At 45.6% G+C, this 21,036-nt stretch overlaps 1 protein-coding gene across 1 annotated transcript in view; it reads left to right on the top strand.

Annotated features, from left to right (window-relative positions):
* Positions 1-21,036, top strand: part of LOC143276091 (kinesin-associated protein 3-like) — a 50,492-nt gene that overhangs the window by 9,100 nt on the left and 20,356 nt on the right. Inside the window, exons 6-15 of the mRNA XM_076580483.1 lie at positions 424-511; positions 1,631-1,729; positions 3,547-3,725; positions 5,846-6,008; positions 7,908-8,008; positions 11,607-11,825; positions 14,084-14,249; positions 16,790-16,915; positions 18,140-18,238; positions 19,666-19,751. Coding sequence (XP_076436598.1) covers positions 424-511; positions 1,631-1,729; positions 3,547-3,725; positions 5,846-6,008; positions 7,908-8,008; positions 11,607-11,825; positions 14,084-14,249; positions 16,790-16,915; positions 18,140-18,238; positions 19,666-19,751 — 1,326 coding nt within the window. The remainder of the gene's footprint in view (positions 1-423; positions 512-1,630; positions 1,730-3,546; positions 3,726-5,845; positions 6,009-7,907; positions 8,009-11,606; positions 11,826-14,083; positions 14,250-16,789; positions 16,916-18,139; positions 18,239-19,665; positions 19,752-21,036) is intronic.

The following is a 21,036-nucleotide window of genomic DNA, read 5'->3' as shown; positions in this document are numbered from 1 at the left end:
ATGTTGACTGTGTGTGTGGATGTTGACTGTGTGTGGGTGAGGATGGTATGGATGTTGACTGTGTGTGGGTGTGGATGTTGACTGTGTGTGGGTGTGGATGGTACGGATGTTGACTGTGTGTGGGTGTTGACTGTGTGTGGGTGTGGATGTTGACTGTGTGTGGGTGTGGATGTTGACTGTGTGTGGGTGTGGATGTTGACTGTGTGTGGGTGTGGATGATATGGATGTTGACTGTGTGTGGGTGTGGATGGTATGGATGTTGACTGTGTGTGGGTGTGGATGATATGGATGTTGACTGTGTGTGGGTGTGGATGGTACGGATGTTGTGTGTGGGTGTGGATGTTGACTGTGTGTGGGTGTGGATGTTGACTGTGTGTTGGTGTGGATGGTACGGATGTTGACTGTGTGCTGGGTCTTCTGCAGATCGGAGCCCTGTGCATGACCATCGTGGAGCATGAGCTGAAGAAACAGAAGATGTGGATGGAGGAGCTGCAGAAGAAGAAGAGAGCTGATATCCTTTCTGCTTCTGATGTGTGTGTGTGGGGTGGGGTGTGTGTGTGTGGTTGCGTGTGTGTAGTTGTACATTTTCTTTGTGTGTGGTTGTGTGTATACATGTGTAGTTGTATGTGTGTGTGTGTGGTTGTGTGTGTGTGTTGTTGCATGTGTGTGTGTGGTTGTGTGTGTGTGTGAGTGTGTGTGTGTGTGTGTGAGTGTGTGCAAAGCTTGACCGAATGACACAGGAAACGAATGATGAGTGCCGGCAGGCAGCTCTGATATGGCTCTCCCTAGGTAGACAGCCTGTCGTGCAAATTACTCCATGTCTTGTGAAGCACCAGGAGACTGGTCTGTGGCGGAGAATAGGTGCAATATAATTATCCATATCAGTCACTAGTCAGTCCAAACTTGAAGAAATAACAAGAGAGGCAAGGTCTTCAAGACTCACTTGTGATACAATACTTGAAAATAATAAGTAGATGAAGAATAATGAAAAGATAGATTATTTTAAAAGATTAAAAATCGTTTAAATATGTACTGTATTATGATATTATTAAGCTTCAGGTTATGGAGAAAAAGAAAGACATAAAAGCAGAATCAAACAAAGCATGTTCATGTCGAGAGTGATTTAGTACTCAAAACGCTCTAGCTCGTCTACCAATGGCATTCAAAAATTAATATTTAAACTTTTTTTTTTTTTTTTTTTTTTTTTTTTTTTTTTTTTTTTTTTTAGCGTGATAAATCTATTATGGTATCCGAGGTGATAATGCCGTTTAGATCATGTTATTTTGGTATATCGTGGGCATTTAGGAAATTCTTTGAATGTGAGTTTCAGTTTCAGTAGCTCAAGGAGGCGTCACTGCGTTCGGACAAAACCATATACGCTACACCACATCTGCCGAGCAGATGCCTGACCAGCAGCGTAACCCAACGCGCTTAGTCAGGCTAAAAAAAAAAAATATTATTAAAAAAAAAAAATATATATATTAAAAAAAAAATGTGAATAAATAATAGATAAGCTTACATAAACAAATAAATAAATAAATAAATAAATAATAATTATAATATAGAAAAAGGTAGTAGTAATAATAATATTTGAATGTGAACAATTATTGACGCTTTAACCCCTTCCCACCTGAAGCGGACAAGAACAGCAGCAAGCTGCGAGACGACTACGACAAGAGCCTGAAGAAATACGACAGCCTGATCAGGAAGCAGGAGCAGCTTCTGAGAGGTGGGTAGCTGTGGATATATACTGATGGACTCTCAGCTTAGATCACAGATTGACATGAGCCCACAGCTGGGCCAACAGCGAAAGCAAGAGCTGTATGATCAATGGTTTGTCCTTTGCAACGGGAATTCACTGACAGCATAGTCTTATAATAGTGATAGTAGTTAATGATGTGGAGTGATGGCCTAGAGGTAACGCGTCCGCCTTGGAAGCGAGAGAATCTGAGCGCGCTGGTTCGAATCACGGCTCGGCCGCCGATAATTTTCCCCCCCTCCACTAGACCTTGAGTGGTGGTCTGGACGCTAGTCATTCGGATGAGACGATAAACCGAGGTCCCGTGTGCAGCATGCACTTAGCGCATGTAAAAGAACCCACAGCAACAAAAGGGTTGTTCTTGGCAAAATTCTGCAGAAAAACCCACTTCGATAGGAAAAACAAATCAATATGCACGCAGGAAAAAATATGGAAAAAAAAAAGGGTGGCGCTGTCGTGTAGCGACGCGCTCTCCCTGGGGAGAGCAGCCCGAATTTCACACAGAGCAATCTGTTGTGATAAAAAGAGATACAAATACAAATACAAAAATATCTAAGTGACATGTATGTCTGTAAGTGTGTGTATGTTAGTGTAACCCTGCATAATGTGAAGTGATGCGCGTGCTATGTAAGTGACATATAAGTCTGTAGGTGTGTGTACGTTTGTGTAACTGTGCATAATGTGAAGTGATGTGCATGATATATTAGTGATGTGTATTTCTGTAAGTGTGTGTGTATGTCTGTAAGTGTGTGTAGTCTGTAAGTGTGTGTATGTTGGTATAATTGTGCTGAATATGAAGTGACATGTAAGATATGTAAGTGACATGTATGTCTGAAAGCGTGTTTATGCCTGTAAGTGTATGTATGTACGTAAGTGTGTGTAGTCTGTAAGTGTGTGTATGTGAGCATGTGTATGTTGGTATAACCATGCTTCACATGAAGTGGCATGTAAGATATGTGACATGTATGTCTGTAAGTGTTTGTGTGCGTGTTGGTACAATCCTGTGTAAGGTGCAGTGATGTTTGTGATATGTAAGTGACACGCATGTCTCTAAGTGTGCGTATGTTGGCATAATCATACTTGACATGAAGTGACATGTAAGATATGAAAGTAACATGTATGTATGTATGTGTGTCTGCTGGTACGTAACCTTGCATAATGTGCAGTGATGTGCATGATAAACAAGAGACATTTATTTATGAAGTAACATGTATGTCTGTAAGTGTGTGTATGTGTGTGTGTGTGTGTATGTTGGTGTAACCATGCTTAACATGAAGTGACGTGTAAGATATGTAAGTGACCTGTATGTCTGTGAGTGTGTAAGGTGGAGATTTTGTATTTGTATTTCTTTTTATCACAGCAGATTTCTCTGTGTGAAATTCATGCTGCTCTCGCCAGGGAGAGCGCGTCTCTACACTACAGCGCCACCCATTTTTTTTGTATTTTTTTCCTGTGTGCAGTTTTATTTGTTTTTCCTATTGACGTTGATTTTTCTACATAATTTGGCCAGGAACAACCCTTTTGTTGCCGTGGGTTCTTTTACGTGCGCTAAGTGCATGCTGCACACGGGACCTCGGTTTATCATCTCATCCGAATGACTAGCGTCCAGACCACCATCAAGGTCTTGTGGAGGGGGAGAAAATATCGGCGGCTGAGCCATGATTCGAACCAGCGCGCTCAGATTCTCTCGCTTCCTAGGCGGACGCGTTACCTCTAGGCCATCACTCCACGTGAGACGTGCACAATACGCGTGTGTGACGGGTGCGTGTTGCATGTAACGGTTCCAGTGGCCTTCTACCTGTTGCTGAACCTGGCTGAGGACCTGAAGGTGGAGATGAAGATGCGGAACAAGGGGGTGGTGCGCATGCTGGTGGAGTCGCTGGACCGCGACAACTTTGAGCTGCTCATCCTCGTCGTCTCCTTCCTCAAGAAGCTCAGCATCTTTATCGAGAACAAGCAGGAAATGGTAACCCGCTTGTTGTGTTAAATGATGATGATGATAATGCTAATATTTATATAGCGCTGAATCTTGTGCGGAGAGAAATCAAAGCGCTTTCACACAAGTCATTCACACCCATGTATAACTCTAAAACTGGAGAAACTGAAGACAAGGAAGAGACGGGGGGGAGGGAGGAGGTGAGTTTTAAGGCCAGACTTGAAATAGCTGAAGACCTGACGAAGTGAAAAAGAAAGTTCATTCCAAAATGCAAGGTCCAGAGACAGAGAAAGAACAGCTGCCAGCTGCCGAGCTTTTGAATCTGGGTATGTGTAAACAGAGTGGATCCGAAGCCGATCGTAGAGAGCGAGATGGAGTGTAGAGGTGAAGGTAGTCACAGAGATAGGATGGGGCAGATTGTTGATAAGTACTTATAACTTATGTAGCACCATTCCTCAGTAATAGATCAAGCTCTTAGTGTTTTACAAACATGGAGTCATTTGCACAACAGGCTGTCTGCCTGGGTTAGAAGTGACTGACACAGTCACAACTGTCATTGGGTGCTCATCATTCGTTTCCTGTGTCATTCAGTCAGGTTTCAGTCATGTGCATGCACACACACACACACACACACACACACACACACACACACACACACACACACACACTCACACTCACACACACACACACACACACACACACACACACACACACACACACACACACATTCACCCAGACATGTGATATCCATTATTTACTCTGCCATGCAGGCAACCTCTCTCTGTTTTCAAGGGGTGTGCATGCTGGGTAGGTTCGTGTTTCCATAACCCACTTTGTGCTTAGAGCTTTCTTCCAAAGTGTGACTGGAAAGTCAAACCCAGTGTCTCATGATGTGGATGAGATGATAAACAGAGGTCCCATGTGCAGCATGCACTTGGCGCGCTGAAAGAGAACCCAAGGCAACAAAAGTGCTGTGTAGAAGAATTGATAGGCATACAAATATACAAGCATACTTCGAAAATAAAGAATTTTGCCTTGTCTTGTCTTGTCTGTCTCTCTCTCCCTCTCCCTCTCTCTGTCGCATGTTTCCCGCTCATCAAAGCATAAGATGCTTTATTTTAAAAGCATTATTATCCTCGTAGACACTATATAAGATTGGATGGCCCATGAATTTGCCTGAGTTGGTTTTTTGGGGGGAGGGGGAGGGGAGGGGGGGTTGTTTGAACGAAGACTGGTTCCTCCTTGGTCCATCTAGCGATCTCTTTGCTTCTGTTCAGATTTTTTTTGGATGAATTCCGAGACTACACCTGTGTGTTTAGGATTGTTATGCTGTTTTGGAGAGATGGGAACAATAAAGACATATGAGAGATGAAAAAGATAAAGAACGAAAAACACACACACACACACACATCTCTCTCTCTCTCTCTCTCTCTCTCTCTCTCTCTCTCTATATATATATATATATATATATATATATATAATTCACAAGCATACACTCAATGCCTGATAAGTATGTTGGGTTATGCTGAAGTACACAAATACACAGGCATCTGCACCGCAGATGTGGTATAGCATATTTAGTTTTGTCCAAATGCAGTGATGCTTTGTTGAGAGTGTGATAGTGATAGTGCAGTTGAAATGGTGGGTGTGTCAGGCTGAGAGAGTGTGAAAGTGAAAGTGTGGTTGGGTCAGGTTTCACTGAGAGTCTGAGTAGCTCAAGGAGGCGTCACTGCGTTCGGACAAATCCATATACGCTACACCACATCTGCCAAGCAGATGCCTGACCAGCAGCGTAACCCAACACGCTTAGTCAGGAAAAATTTAGCAGAGCGTGGTTTCGATCCATGGACCTCTGGGTTATGGGCCCAGCACGCTTCCACTGCGCCACTCTGCTCACAGTATAACCCAACCACACACACACACACACCATCGTTAAAATAACCCAACCACACACACACACACACGCGCTTAGTCAGGAAAAATTTAGCAGAGTGTGGTTTCGATCCACGGACCTCTGGGTTATGGGCCCAGCACGCTTCCACTGCGCCTCTCTGCTTACAATATAACCCAACCACACACACACACACACACACACACACACCATCGTTAAGAGTCTGAAAGTGAAAGTAGAAAGTGATGGTGTGTGACAGGCGGAGCTGAATATCATCGAGAAGATGGTGAAGCTGATCCCCTGTGACCACGAGGACCTCCTGCACATCTCCCTGCGGCTGCTGCTCAACCTGTCCTTTGACGCCGACCAGCGCAGCAAGATGATCAAGTTTGGACTGCTGCCCCGCCTGGTTGGCCTGCTCAGTGAGTGCCAGGGTGTGGGTTGGTGGTGGTGGTGGTGTGTGTGTCTGTGTCTGTGTCTGTGTGTGTGTGTGTGGTTGGGTTATTTTAATGATGGTTTGTGTGTGTGGTTGGGTTATTTTAATGATGGTTTGTGTGTGTGTGTGTGTGTGTGGTTGGGTTATTTTAACGATGGTTTGTGTGTGTGTGTGAGAGAGTGGGTGTGTGTGTGTATGTGTGTGTGGTGGGTTGGCTGTGGTTTGCATATGGCTGATGTGGTATTATAAAGTGCTTTGAATGTACATTCTACTGTTATTATAATTATTACTATTAGTAGTAGTAGTAGTAGTAGTATAAGCCGCATACAAAAACAAACTGGGAGAAAAAAAGATAGAGATAGACAGACAGGAGGAAAAAAGATAGACAGACAGGATGACAAATAGGGAGGGGCACGTTGGACACCTACGGAAACAAAAATGTCAACTGAACAATATGGAGACACGTAGAAGAAGCTTCATCATTTTTAAAAAAAGTTCCAAATTCTATGGGCTGTCATTCCCTGCTCTCATGGTGACCACAGTTTCAATCTTCCTCTACTTCTGTGCTTGGTGTGAGACCTGTCAGTGTCTTTAAGTGTCAGCATATTCATGGGAGACTCTCATTGGAGGGACGTGGTGATGGTCTCCACTCTGGGGGTGTCAGCAGATTCATGGGAGACTGTCGTTGGAGGGACGTGGTGATGGTCTCCACTCTGGGGGTGTCAGCAGATTCATGGGAGACTGTCGTTGGAGGGACGTGGTGATGGTCTCCACTCTGGGGGTGTCAGCAGATTCATGGGAGACTGTCGTTGGAGGGATGTGGTGACTGTCTCCACTCTGGGGGTGTCAGCAGATTCATGGGAGACTGTCGTTGGAGGGACGTGGTGACGGTCTCCACTCTGGGGGTGTCAGCAGATTCATGGGAGACTGTCGTTGGAGGGACGTGGTGACGGTCTCCACTGGGGGCAGATGCTCGCTCAGTCTGGCTCTACAGCTAAGCGATTATTGTCATCAGAAGGGGGCTTAGTAGGTGGGGTCCTAAGTACGTTGCATCAGAACCAGCACTACTGATTTGACTCCACAGCAGTGCAGGGTCTCCTGTGTTGTGTGGCCTCCTGGAGACTTAACTGTCTCCGGACGAAGGAATGCTCAAACTGAAGGGTCGGACATTAAAGAGGTGGATGATGACAAAAAAGAAAGCGAATTTAATGCAGAAAGCGAGCATGGGTATGGTGATTCGGGGTGAAAAATTGGCAGTATTTTCTACATATGGCAAAACTGTAAAAATAAGATAAGAAATTTGATTTTTTTTTTATGTAATAGCTCAACACGTACTAAACCGGTTCTGAAAGTTTCATTTTCTTACACTGTATTTTGTATTTTTTGTAATTTTTTTCCAAACCCTTACAAATGGGCCGTCTGTGGGGAAAAGCAAGGGAGAAAACTTGTCGTCCCGAGTGAGTTAACATCGATTGCTGTCTGTGAATTGTGGGCGCTGGGACCGCGACAGGCCAGCCCGAGTGTGGCTGTGAACAGGGGATTGTGGAACGGGCAGTGTAGGAACGATGCCACTGAAATGATGCAAGAAGAAGAAGAACAAGTGTTTTTGAAACAACGGAGTATGGCTGCCTACACGGCAGGGTAAAAACAGTCATACACGTAAAAGCCCACTCCACTCGTGTACATGCGAGTGAACATTGGAGTTGCAGTCCACGAACGAAGAAGAAGTAATTACGATGAAGAACAGAAGATAGTGAAGAAAGGTATGTGGGGGGGGGGGGGGACATGTTTTTATATTGTATTATATTATATGATATTATATTATATTGTAGTGATAATGATGAAGAGGAGAAGACATTGTGTGTGTGTGTGTGATGTTTTCCAGACAATGAGAACCACAAGCTGATAGTGCTGTGTATTTTGTACCACGTTTCCCTGGACGACAAGGCCAAGTCCATGTTCACCTACACCGACTGCATACCCATGGTCAGTTGTCTGCTTCTTTCTCTGACGTCTATTGGTATTGACTGATATGGATACTTATAGATCACCTATCCTTGGTCAGAGACCTAACTCTGACTCTTTGCAAACAATTGTATAACATGATGCCTAACTTCAGCACCTATCCTTGGTCAGAGACCTAACTCTGAACTCTTTGCAAACAATTGTATAACATGATGCCTAACTTCAGCACCTATCCTTGGTCAGAGACCTAACTCTGAACTCTTTGCAAACATGACGCCTACCTGGGTAGATCGGACTGATGACTGCCTGTAGGTACCCGTCATCCATTTCCTGTGTCGTTCATTCAGGCTTCATTTGTGAGCACGCAGTCACATGCACATGAGAGTGGATTTTTTCTTCAGAATTTTGACAGGGACAACCCCCTCTTGTTTTCCGTGGGATCTTTTACCTGTGCCAGGCGCATGCTGCGGATGTGACTTTGCTTTTTCGTCTCATCCAAAAGATTGGTGTCTAGGCCGTCACTTGAGCTTAACGGAGGGGGAGAAAATACTGACGATGACAGTGTTTAACTCTCTCCATACGAACGGCGAAAGAGACGACGGTTAACAGCGTTTCACCCCAATTACTACCATCAGAATATTGCAAGCGGAAGGCTCTTTTACTGAAGAGGTGAATGTTGACAAAGAATACCACAGTTCTGACGACGGAAGCTAAAGGTTGGGTCATTCAGACACCCACTGGACATCCGAGGGGTCTGTGTAGAGGAGAAGAGAGGACTGGCCGTACTGAGTGAGTTAAAGTGATGCCAGTGACGGTATCAATCAACAGTGATGATGACAATGTTGCAGGTGATGACGATGCCAATGACAGTATCAATCTGATCAACAGTGACAATGACAGTGTTGAGGGTGATGACGATGCCCATGACAGTATCAGTCAACACTTATGATGACAATCTTGCAGGTGATGACGATGCCAATGACGGTATCAGTCAACAGTGATGATGACAATGTTGCAGATGATGACGATGCCAATGACGGTATCAGTCAACAGTGATGATGATGATGTTGCAGATGATGACGATGTCAATGACAGTATCAATCAACAGTGATGATGACAATCTTGCAGGTGATGACGATGACAATGACGGTATCAGTCAACAGTGATGATGACAATCTTGCAGGTGATGACAATGCCAGTGACAGTATCAATCTGATCAACAGTGATGGTGACAATCTTGCAGGTGATGACGATGCCAGTGACGGTATCAGTCAACTGATGATGACAATCTTGCAGGTGATGACGATGCCAATGACAGTATCAGTCAACAGTGATGATGACAGTCTTGCAGGTGATGACAATGACAGTGACAGACAATGACAGTATTAATGAACCAGGAACAATGATGATGTTGCAGGTGATGACAATGACAACGACAGTATCAGTCAACAGTGATGATGACAATGTTGAGGGTGATGATGATGACAATGACAGTGACAGACAATGACAGTATTAATGAACCAGGAACGATGATGATGTTGCAGGTGATGACAATGACAACGACGGTATCAGTCAACAGTTATGATGACAATGTTGCAGGTGATGACGATGTCAATGACAGTATCAGTCAACAGTGATGATGACAATGTTGAGGGTGATGATGATGACAATGACAGTGACAGACAGTGACAGTATTAATGAACCAGGAACGATGATGATGTTGCAGGTGATGACGATGCCAATGACAGTATCAGTCAACAGTGATGATGACAGTCTTGCAGGTGATGACGATGACAATGATGGTATCAATCTGATTAACAGTTATGATGACAATGTTGCAGGTGATGACGATGCCAATGACAGTATCAATTAACAGTTATGATGACAATGTTGCAGGTGATGACGATGCCAATGACAGTATCAATCAACAGTGATGATGACAGTGTTGCAGGTGATGATGATGCCAAAGACGGTATCAGTCAACTGATGATGACAGTGTTGCAAGTGATGACGATGACAATGACAGTATCAATCAACAGTGATGATGACAGTATTGCAGGTGATGACGATGCCAATGACGGTATCAGTCAACTGATGATGACAATCTTGCAGGTGATGACGATGACAATGACAGTATCAATCAACAGTGATGATGACAGTGTTGCAGGTGATGACAATGCCAATGACGGAATCAGTCAACAGTGATGATGACAGTGTTGCAGGTGATGACGATGACAATGACAGTATCAATCAACAGTGATGATGACAATCTTACAGGTGATGACGATGCCCATGACAGGATCAGTCAACAGTGATGATGACAATGTTGCAGGTGATGACAATGCCAATGATGGTATCAATCAACAGTTATGATGACAATCTTGCAGGTGATGATGATGCTAATGACAGTATCAATCAACAGTGATGATGACAGTGTTGCAGGTGATGACAATGCCAATGATGGTATCAATCAACAGTTATGATGACAATCTTGCAGGTGATGATGATGCTAATGACAGTATCAATCAACAGTGATGATGACAGTGTTGCAGGTGATGACAATGACAGTATCAATCAACAGTGATGATGACAGTGTTGCAGGTGATGACAATCTTGCAGGTGATGACGATGCCCATGACAGGATCAGTCAACAGTGATGATGACAATGTTGCAGGTGATGACAATGCCAATGATGGTATCAATCAACAGTTATGATGACAATCTTGCAGGTGATGATGATGCTAATGACAGTATCAATCAACAGTGATGATGACAGTGTTGCAGGTGATGACAATGCCAATGATGGTATCAATCAACAGTTATGATGACAATCTTGCAGGTGATGATGATGCTAATGACAGTATCAATCAACAGTGATGATGACAGTGTTGCAGGTGATGACAATGCCAATGATGGTATCAATCAACAGTTATGATGACAATCTTGCAGGTGATGATGATGCTAATGACAGTATCAATCAACAGTGATGATGACAGTGTTGCAGGTGATGACAATGACAATGACAGTGTCAATCAACAGTGATGATGACAATGTTGAGGGTGATGACAATGACAGTATCAATCAACAGTGATGATGACAGTGTTGCAGGTGATGACAATGACAATGACAGTGTCAATCAACAGTGATGATGACAATGTTGAGGGTGATGACGATGACAATGACAGTGACAGACAATGACAGTATTAATGAACCAGGAACGATGATGATGTTGCAGGTGATGACAATGACAATGACGGTATCAGTCAACAGTGATGATGACAGTGTTGAGAGTGATGACGATGACAATGACAGTATCAGTCAACAGTAATGATAACAATGTTGCAGGTGATTACAATGACAATGACAGACAATGACAGTATTAATGAACCAGGAACGATGATGTTGCAGGTGATGACGATGACAATGACAGTATCAGTCAACAGTAATGATAACAATGTTGCAGGTGATGACAATGACAGACAATGACAGTATTAATGAACCAGGAACGATGATGTTGCAGGTGATGACAATGACAGTATCAATCAACAGTGATGATGATGATGTTGTAGATGATGACAGTGACAGTATCAATGAACCAGTGATGACGACGATGTTTCAGGTGATGAAGATGCTGCTGGAGAGTCCGGAGCAGCCGGAGCTGGAGCTGCTGGCGCTGTGCATCAACCTGGCGGCCAACCGGCGCACAGCGGCCCTCATCTGCGAGGGCTCGGGCCTCAAGGTGCTGATGAAGCGAGCCTTCAAGTTCCACGACGCCTTCGTCATGAAGATGGTCCGCAACGTCTCCCAGCACGAGGGAGACATCAAGAACCTGTTTATTGTACGTTGGGGGGGTGTAGGGGGGAGGGAAGGTGGGGGGGGGGGGGTGTAGTATGAGTGTGACATCAAGAACCTGGGGGGTGGGGGAGGGGGGTGTAGTATGAGGGTGACATCAAGAACCTGGGGGGTGGGGGGGGGGTGTAGTATGAGGGTGACATCAAGAACCTGGGGGGGGGGGGGGGAAGGCAGGGGGGATGATAGGGGGGGGGGGTGTAGTATGAGGGAGACATCAAGAACCTGTTATTGTACGTTGGGTGGAGGGGGGAGGGGGGATGATGGGGGGGGGGGTGTAGTATGAGGGTGACATCAAGAACCTGTTTATAGTATGTTGGGTGGATGTAGAGGGGGGGGAGGAGGGAAGGCAGGGGGGAGGTGTGGGGGGAGGTGTAGTATGAGGGAGACATCAAGAACCGGTTTATTGTACGTTGGGGAGGAGGGGTGTGGGGGGGGGGGAGGGAAGGCAGGGGGGATGATAGGGGGGTGGGGGGGGGGTGTAGTATGAGGGTGACATCAAGAACCTGTTTATTGTACGTTGGGGAGGAGGGGTGTGGGGGGGGGGGGGAGGGAAGGCAGGGGGGATGATAGGGGGGGGGGGGGGTGTAGTATGAGGGTGACATCAAGAACCTGTTTATTGTACGTTGGGGAGGGGGTGTGTGGGGGGGGGAGGGAAGGCAGGGGGGATGATAGGGGGGGGGGGGGGGGTGTAGTATGAGGGAGACATCAAGAACCTGTTTATTGTACGTTGGGGAGGGGGTGTGTGGGGGGGGGAGGGAAGGCAGGGGGGATGATAGGGGGGGGGGGGGTGTAGTATGAGGGAGACATCAAGAACCTGTTTACTGTACGTTGGGTGGGTTTGGGGGGGAGGCAGGGGGGATGATGGGGGGGGAGGTGTAGTATGAGGGAGACATCAAGAACCTGTGTATTGCACGTTGGGGGGGGGGGGAGGTGTGTGTGTGTGGGGGGGTGTAGTATGAGGGAGACATCAAGAACCTGTTTATTGTATGTTGGGTGGGTGTGGAGGGGTGGGGAAGGGGGAGGCAGGGGGGATGATGGTTGGGGGGGGGGGGGGGGGGGTAGTATGAGGGTGACATCAAGAACCTCTTCATTGTACGGTTTGTTGGGGGTGGGGGGGGGGCGGATGTAGTATGAGGGTGACATCAAGAACCTGTTTATTGTACGTTGGGTGGGTGTGGAGGGGGGGGTGGGGGAAGGGGGAGGCAGGGGGGATGATGGTTGGGGGGGGGGGGGGGGGTAGTATGAGGGTGACATCAAGAACCTCTTCATTGTACGGTTTGTTGGGGGGGGTGGGGGGGGGGGCGGATGTAGTATGAGGGTGACATCAAGAACCTGTTCATTGTACGGTTTGTTGGGGGGGGGGGTGGACAGGGGGGGTGAAGGGAGGGGAGGGGGGGCAGTGGGATATGTATGTGCATACATGTATGGGTGTATGTGTGTATGGATATATCAATGGGTTGGTGTGTGTGTGTGTTCCCAGTGTGTGTGTGTGCCTGCATGCATGCATGAATGCATGCTTGATGATGCATGGGCTGTGTGGACACAGGACTACATAAGGGACCTGTGCTTGGCCATCCTGACAGGGAACAGTGATGATTTACAATACAGTACAATACAATATTAATTATTATACAACAATACATCGTGCTGTGTGTCCACAGGACTACATCAGCGACCTGTGCTTGGCCATCCTGACTGGGAACAGTGGCGACTTACAATACAATACAGTACAATACAATACAGTACAGTACAATACAATAATACAATACAGCACAATACAATAATACAATATGTCATGTGTCCCCAGGACTACATCAGCGACCTGTGCTCGGCCATCCTGACTGGAGACAGTGACGACTTACAATACAATACAATACAATGCAATACAGTACAATACAATACAATAATACAATACAATACAATACAATGTGTCATGTGTCCCCAGGACTACATCAGCGACCTGTGCTCGGCCATCCTGACTGGAGACAGTGACGACTTACAATACAGTACAGTACAATACAATAATACAATGTCATGTGTCCCCAGGACTACATCAGCGACCTGTGCTCGGCCATCCTGACTGGAGACAGTGACGACTTACAATACAATAATACAATACAATAATACAATGTCATGTGTCCCCAGGACTACATCAGCGACCTGTGCTCGGCCATCCTGACTGGAGACAGTGACGACTTACAATACAATAATACAATACAATAATACAATGTCATGTGTCCCCAGGACTACATCAGCGACCTGTGCTCGGCCATCCTGACTGGAGACAGTGACGACTTTGCCCTGGAGTGTCTGGGCATTCTGGCCAACCTGACCATCCCAGACCTGGACTACGAGCTGATCCTCAAGGAGTACGACATGATCCCCTGGATTAAGTCCAAGCTGCAGCCCGGTCAGTCCTCCCTCTCTTTCTGTTTCTGCTTCTCCAGGGGGCGCCATTGTGCTTGACGGACGCAGTAGCCGAGTGGCTAACACGTTGGACTTTCAGTCTGAGGGTCCCGGGTTTGAATCTTGGTAACGGCGTCTGGTGGGTAGAGGGTGGAGATTTTTCCGATCTCCCAGGTCAGCATATGTGCAGACCTGTTTGTGCCTGAACTCCCTTCGTGTGTATACGCACACAGAAGATCAGATATGCACATTAAAGATCCTGTAATCCATGTCAGAACATACTCAGCAAACGGAGTATGGCTGCCTGCACATAGACTGTTACATGTCTGTCTGAGTATATGTGTGACTGAAACCTGATTGGATGACACAGGAAATGAATGATGAGCGCCCAGTGGCAGTCGTCAGTCAGATCTACCCAGGTAGGCAGCCTGTTGTGCAAATGACTTTGTGTTTGTAAAGTGCTTAGAGTTTGGTCTCAGACTGAGGATGGGCGCTATATAAGTATCCATATCATCATCATCATCATCATCATTGTCATCATCAAATCCATATACACTACACCACTTCTGCTAGTGGCGGATGCCTGACCAGCAGTGTAACCCAACACGCTTGAGCCTTGAGTGCATGCATAATATATGATTACCACCTGTCAGAGTGAATTTCTTCTACAGAATCTTGCCAGAGGACAACACTTTTGTTGCCATGGGTTCTTTTTCAGTGCATCAAAATGCGTGCTGCACACAGGACCTCAGTTTATCATCTCATCCAAATGACTAGATGCTCAACTTAGATTATCTGGTCAAACTTGGGGGAAAAAGTATGAGAGTAGGATTCAAACCTGGACCCTTATGGACTCAGCATTGGCAGATAATTGTCTTAACCATTCTGCCACCTTTGTCCTTGCCATCGTCTGCTATCATTATAAAAATAATTATGTAAGTTTTCTTTTACGGTTTGTGTGATTTTCAGGGGTGGCAGATGACAACTAAGTGCTGGAGATTGTCATTGTCTGCTATCAATATCACAAAAAATAAAATAAAGATTAGATGACAGACCTGTGCACCCCCTGTATTTTTCACTTTTGGTCCCTGAAAAAAAAGAAGAGAAATACAGAAATCTGGTTTCATAAACCAAGATCCAGTTTCTCAACAATCTAGAATCAAAAAAAATTTTTTTTGTTATTGGATATTGCAAGATAAGCATTTTTGACTCACTTGTGTAAACAAAGTGAGTCTATGTTTTAACCCGGTGTTCGGTTGTCTGTGTGTGTGTCTGTGTCCGTGGTGAACTTTAACATTGACATTTTCTCTGCAACTACTTTGTCAGTTGACACCAAATTAGGCATAAAAATAGGAAAAATTCAGTTCTTTCCAGTCATCTTGTTTAAAACAATATTGCACCTCTGGGATGGGCACAAAAAAAAAAAAAATGAAGCCTAATTATATGCAAACTGCATTTACTTTTATATTTATATTTTTTGTATTCTCTAAACTTGGCACTTTGATCTGATATTCTGACCCAACAACAAGAGCGGTCATTATTATCATTTTTTGTTCAAACAGGAACTTTTTTTGCTAAGCATGGAAGTTTTATTTATTTTGCAAACGTTTTGGTGCAGATAGTAAAAAAAGGGAAATTACTCTGTAATTAATGCAAGGGGACTTAATTTGCTTTAAACTGATCTTTCTCATCTTAAACATTACATTTTGAAATTATACTCAATACATAAAAAGCTTGGATTTTTTTTTATTTTTTAAGTGTATCACAAGTGAGTCTTGAAGGCCTTGCCTCTTGTTCTTTGATAAGAGAGTGGGAGAGAGCATGGGGGGGGGAGAGAGAGAGAGAGCAAGCAATGGTCAGTATTGATCGAATGTGATGAAATACTGAAAGCCAGCGAAAAATACTGAAGACTGTGCTGACAGTACTGAAAAGGTTAGCTGAGGGGTGCACAGGTCTGAAATAATATAGGACGGAATTGAATTAAGCAAATAATTGTAATTATCTGGAGTGGCAGGTGACGACTGGGTGGTTGGAGATAGTCATTGTCTGCTATCATTATCACTCAAAATTAGATAAAACAAAACAATGTATCTGTGGTTATCAGGAACTGCTGACAACGTCTGGGTGGTGGAGGTAGTCATTGTCTGCTATCATTATCTCTCAAAATTATTTTTTAAAAGTTTTTTTTAAAAACACAGTGTATCTGTGATTATCAGGAGCAGCTGACAACGTCTGGGTGGTGGAGGTAGTCATTGTCTGCTATCATTATCTCTCAAAATTATTTTTTAAAAGTTTTTTTTAAAAACACAGTGTATCTGTGATTATCAGGAGCAGCTGACAATGTCTGGGTGGTGGAGACAGTCATTGTCTGCTATCATTATCACTCAAAAGTGTTTAAAAAAACCCAAAAAAAACCCACAGTATATCTGTGATTATCAAGAGCTGCTGGCAACGAGTGGGTGGTGGAGGCAGTCGTCGTAATTATCACACAAAATAAAATGAAACAAGTTGAAACAGAAGGGAATGTACCCCTGTGGTGAGCAGGAGCGGCGGACGATGACTGGGTCCTGGAGATAGTGATCCTGGTGGGCACCGTGTGCAGTGACGACGCCTGTGCCAGGCTGCTGGCCGACAGCAACATCATCCACCTGTTGATTGAACTGCTCAACGGTCAGTCCTTACAGTGGGGTACACGTGTAGTGATGTCTGTGTGTTGCAGTGGGGTACACGTGTAGTGATGTCTGTGTGTTGTGTGTTGCAGTGGGGTACATGTGTAGTGATGTCTGTGTGTTGTGTGTTGCAGTGGGGTACATGTGTAGTGATGTCTGTGTGTTGTGTGTTGCAGTGGGGTACATGTGTAGTGATGTCTGCGTGTTGCAGTGGGGTACACGTGTAGTGATGTCTGTGTGTTGTGTGTTGCAGTGGGGTACATGTGTAGTGATGTTTGTGTGTTACAGTGGGGTACACGTGTAGTGATGTCTGTGTGTTGTGTGTTGCAGTAGGGTACTCGTATAGTGATGTCTGTGTGTTGCAGTAGAGTACTCGTGTAGTGATGTCTATGTGTTGCAGTAGGGTACTCGTGTAGTGATGTCTGTGTGTTGTGTGGTGCAGTAGAGTACACATGTAGTGATGTCTATGTGTTGTGTGTTGCAGTAGGGTACATGTGTAGTGATGTCTGTGTGTTGTGTGTTGCAGTGGGGTACATGTGTAGTGATGTCTGTGTGTTGTGTGTTGCAGTGGGGTACATGTGTAGTGATGTTTGTGTGTTGCAGTGGGGTACACGTGTAGTGATGTCTGTGTGTTGTGTGTTGCAGTAGAGTACTCGTGTAGTGATGTCTGTGTGTTGCAGCAGAGTACATGTGTAGTGATGTCTGTGTGTTGTGTGTTGCAGTAGAGTACACGTGTAGTGATGTCTGTGTGTTGTGTGTTGCAGTACTGAGTAGGGTACATGTGTAGTGATGTCTGTGTGTTGTGTGTTGCAGTAGAGTACTCATGTAGTGATGTCTGTGTGTTGTGTGTTGCAGTAGAGTACATGTGTAGTGATGTCTGTGTGTTGTGTGTTGCAGTGGGGTACACGTGTAGTGATGTCTGTGTGTTGTGTGTTGCAGTAGGGTACACGTGTAGTGATGTCTGTGTGTTGTGTGTTGCAGTAGAGTACACATGTAGTGATGTCTGTGTGTTGCAGTGGGGTACACGTGTAGTGATGTCTGTGTGTTGTGTGTTGCAGTAGGGTACACGTGTAGTGATGTCTGTGTGTTGTGTGTTGCAGTAGGGTACACGTGTAGTGATGTCTGTTGTTGTGTGTTGCAGTAGAGTACACATGTAGTGATGTCTGTGTGTTGTGTGTTGCAGTAGGGTACACGTGTAGTGATGTCTGTGTGTTGTGTGTTGCAGCCAAACAGGAGGATGACGAGGTGGTGTGTCAGATCATCTACGTGTTCTACCAGATGATTTTCCACGAGGCCACAAGGGAGATCATCATCAAGGACACACGTATCCTCTTTGTTTTGTGTGGTAGTTCGTTGACACGGGGCGGTTATGTGTGACGCTTTTTGTCATTGTGTTGTTCTGTTTTTGTTTTTTAACGGATAAGACGAGTTTTAGGTTGTGGTTCCTTTGCATTGTTGCATCCAGCCCTGATGGTAAGGTTACGAGGTTGATTGTCCTCGCTCCACCCAGGTGTGAATGGCTCCTTGACCTGGGCTGGGGAAGGTTAACACAGGGCAAGGAGAGGACTGGGCCCCACCTTCCTGTTCCCAGCCCTGGACACTGTGGGTTGGAGTCCACTGCCCTCATGGCTGTAAAAGGACTAGGACTGGGGAAGGTTAACACAGGGCAAGGAGAGGACTGGGCCCCACCTTCCTGTTCCCAGCCCTGGACACTGTGGGTTGGAGTCCACTGCCCTCATGGCTGTAAAAGGACTAGGGCTGGGGAAGGTTAACACAGGGCAAGGAGAGGACTGGGCCCCGCCTTCCTGTTCCCAGCCCTGGACACTGTGGGTTGGAGTCCACTGCCCTCATGGCTGTAAAAGGACTAGGGCTGGGGAAGGTTAACACAGGGCAAGGAGAGGACTGGGCCCCACCTTCCTGTTCCCAGCCCTGGACACTGTGGGTTGGAGTCCACTGCCCTCATGGCTGTAAAAGGACTAGGGCTGGGGAAGGTTAACACAGGGCAAGGAGAGGACTGGGCCCCGCCTTCCTGTTCCCAGCCCTGGACACTGTGGGTTGGAGTCCACTGCCCTCATGGCTGTAAAAGGACTAGGGCTGGGGAAGGTTAACACAGGGCAAGGAGAGGACTGGGCCCCGCCTTCCTGTTCCCAGCCCTGGACACTGTGGGTTGGAGTCCACTGCCCTCATGGCTGTAAAAGGCTGTGGGAATTAAACTTGACAGGTTTTTTTTTCGTTTTCACACTTGTGCGGATGCGTTGTGTGCATTGATATCATTGTTTCCTGTTGTCAGAAGGAAGGTGACGGGTGCTAAAGACGCTTCTCTGCCAATACAGTGACCATGAGGGTGTGGGTTACAGTCCCTCTCTGGCCCTTCCTCCTCCCAGGTTTGACCGGAAAATCAAAGTGAGCGTCTAGTCTTTCAGTTGAGACGATAAACCCGAGGTCCCGTGTGCAGCACGCACTAGGCGCACTGAAAAAGAACCCATGGCAACGAGAGTGTTGTCCTCTGGCAGCATTGTTTTGAAGAAGTCCACTCTGATCACCAGTTCCACAAATACATATGCACGCGCTCAGTGCTTGACCAGGGTGTTTGGTTATGCTGCTGGTCAGGCGGCTGCCTAGCAGATGTGGTGTGGTGTACAGGGAGTTGTCCCACAATGCAGTGACACCTTGAGAACCTGAAAAGCGAAGAAGTGTTGTGCAACCTGATGGCTGTCACTGTGGGAGGCTGCTCCTTAACTGGGTGCACAGAGGCGCCGGCCTACCTGATAGACCTGATGCACGACAAGAACTCTGAGATCCGGAAGGTCTGCGACAACACCCTGGACATTATCGCCGTGAGTAGGCCGCTGCCCTTGTCCTGGCCATGCTGTCTGTCTGTCTGTGTGTCTTTGTTGTGTTTGATGGAAAATAGTTCTTCCTCTTACTGGGGAATGCTGTAAAAATTGAGCTATTTGGCGCATCTTCATATATATATATATATTCATATTCCTTGACTTTAACAAAAAAACAACAACTGGGAATTTATTCGCACATAAGCCACAGTTGTTTGTAAACTGCAAATGTCACACACACACACACACACACACACACACACACACACACAGAAAACAAGTGCAAAAACATCTCAAAATTATCCACAGAAACTGAGAAACTTGACAGACACAGGGGTAGTTCTTTTTTTTTTCTTTCTTTTTTTTCCCCCTTTAATTTGATGTCTTTTCACTTTGAGTGACATTAGATGTGTAATGTTAGTGTGTGTGCATGTGTGTGTGCATGCTTTCATGCATATGTTCGTGTGTGTGCGTGCACATATGTACATGTATGTCTGTATTAGCAAAAGGGAAACATGCAACAACAAAAAAGGATTAGTTTGAACTGTTTTCAGGGATGTGCATGCTGGGTATGTTCTTGTTTCCATAGCCCACCGAACGCTGACATGGATTACAGGAACGTGCATATTTGATCTTTTGCTTGCATATATACACACAAAGGGGGTTCAGGCACAAGCAAGTCTGCACATATGTTGGAAATATCGGAAAAAAATCTCCATCTTAACCCACCAGGTGCTGGTACCGAGATTCGATCCCAGGACGCTCAGTTTGAAAGTTCAACGCTTTGACCACTTGGCTGTTGCGGCCGCCATAGGCACTGTATAATTTTTATTTGTATTTCTTTTTATCACAACAGATTTCTCTGTGTGAAATTCGGGCTGCTCTCCCCAGGGAGAGCGCGTCGCTAAATTACAGCGCCACCCTTTTTTTTTTTTTTTTTTTCCTGCATGCAGTTTTATTTGTTTTTCCTATCGATGTGGATTTTTCAACAGAATTTTGCCAGGAACAACCCTTTTGTTGCCATGGGTTCTTTTACGTGCGCTAAGTGCATGCTGCACACGGGACCTCGGTTTATCGTCTCATCCGAATGACTAGCGTCCAGACCACCACTCAAGGTCTAGTGGAGGGGGAGAAAATATCGGCGGCTGAACCGAGATTCGAACCAGCGTGCTCAGATTCTCTCGCTTCCTAGGCGGACGCGTTACCTCTAGGCCATCACTCCACTAGAGGGTACATGTGTAGTGATGTCTGTATCCATATCATCATCATCATGTTTCCCCCCAACCCC

The sequence above is a fragment of the Babylonia areolata genome, chromosome 31 (genome assembly GCF_041734735.1).
Source record: "Babylonia areolata isolate BAREFJ2019XMU chromosome 31, ASM4173473v1, whole genome shotgun sequence".
Classification (NCBI taxonomy): Eukaryota; Metazoa; Mollusca; class Gastropoda; order Neogastropoda; family Buccinidae; genus Babylonia; species Babylonia areolata.
The sequence above is the reverse complement of the archived record's forward strand: the minus strand, read 5'-3'. Positions and strand labels throughout refer to the sequence as shown.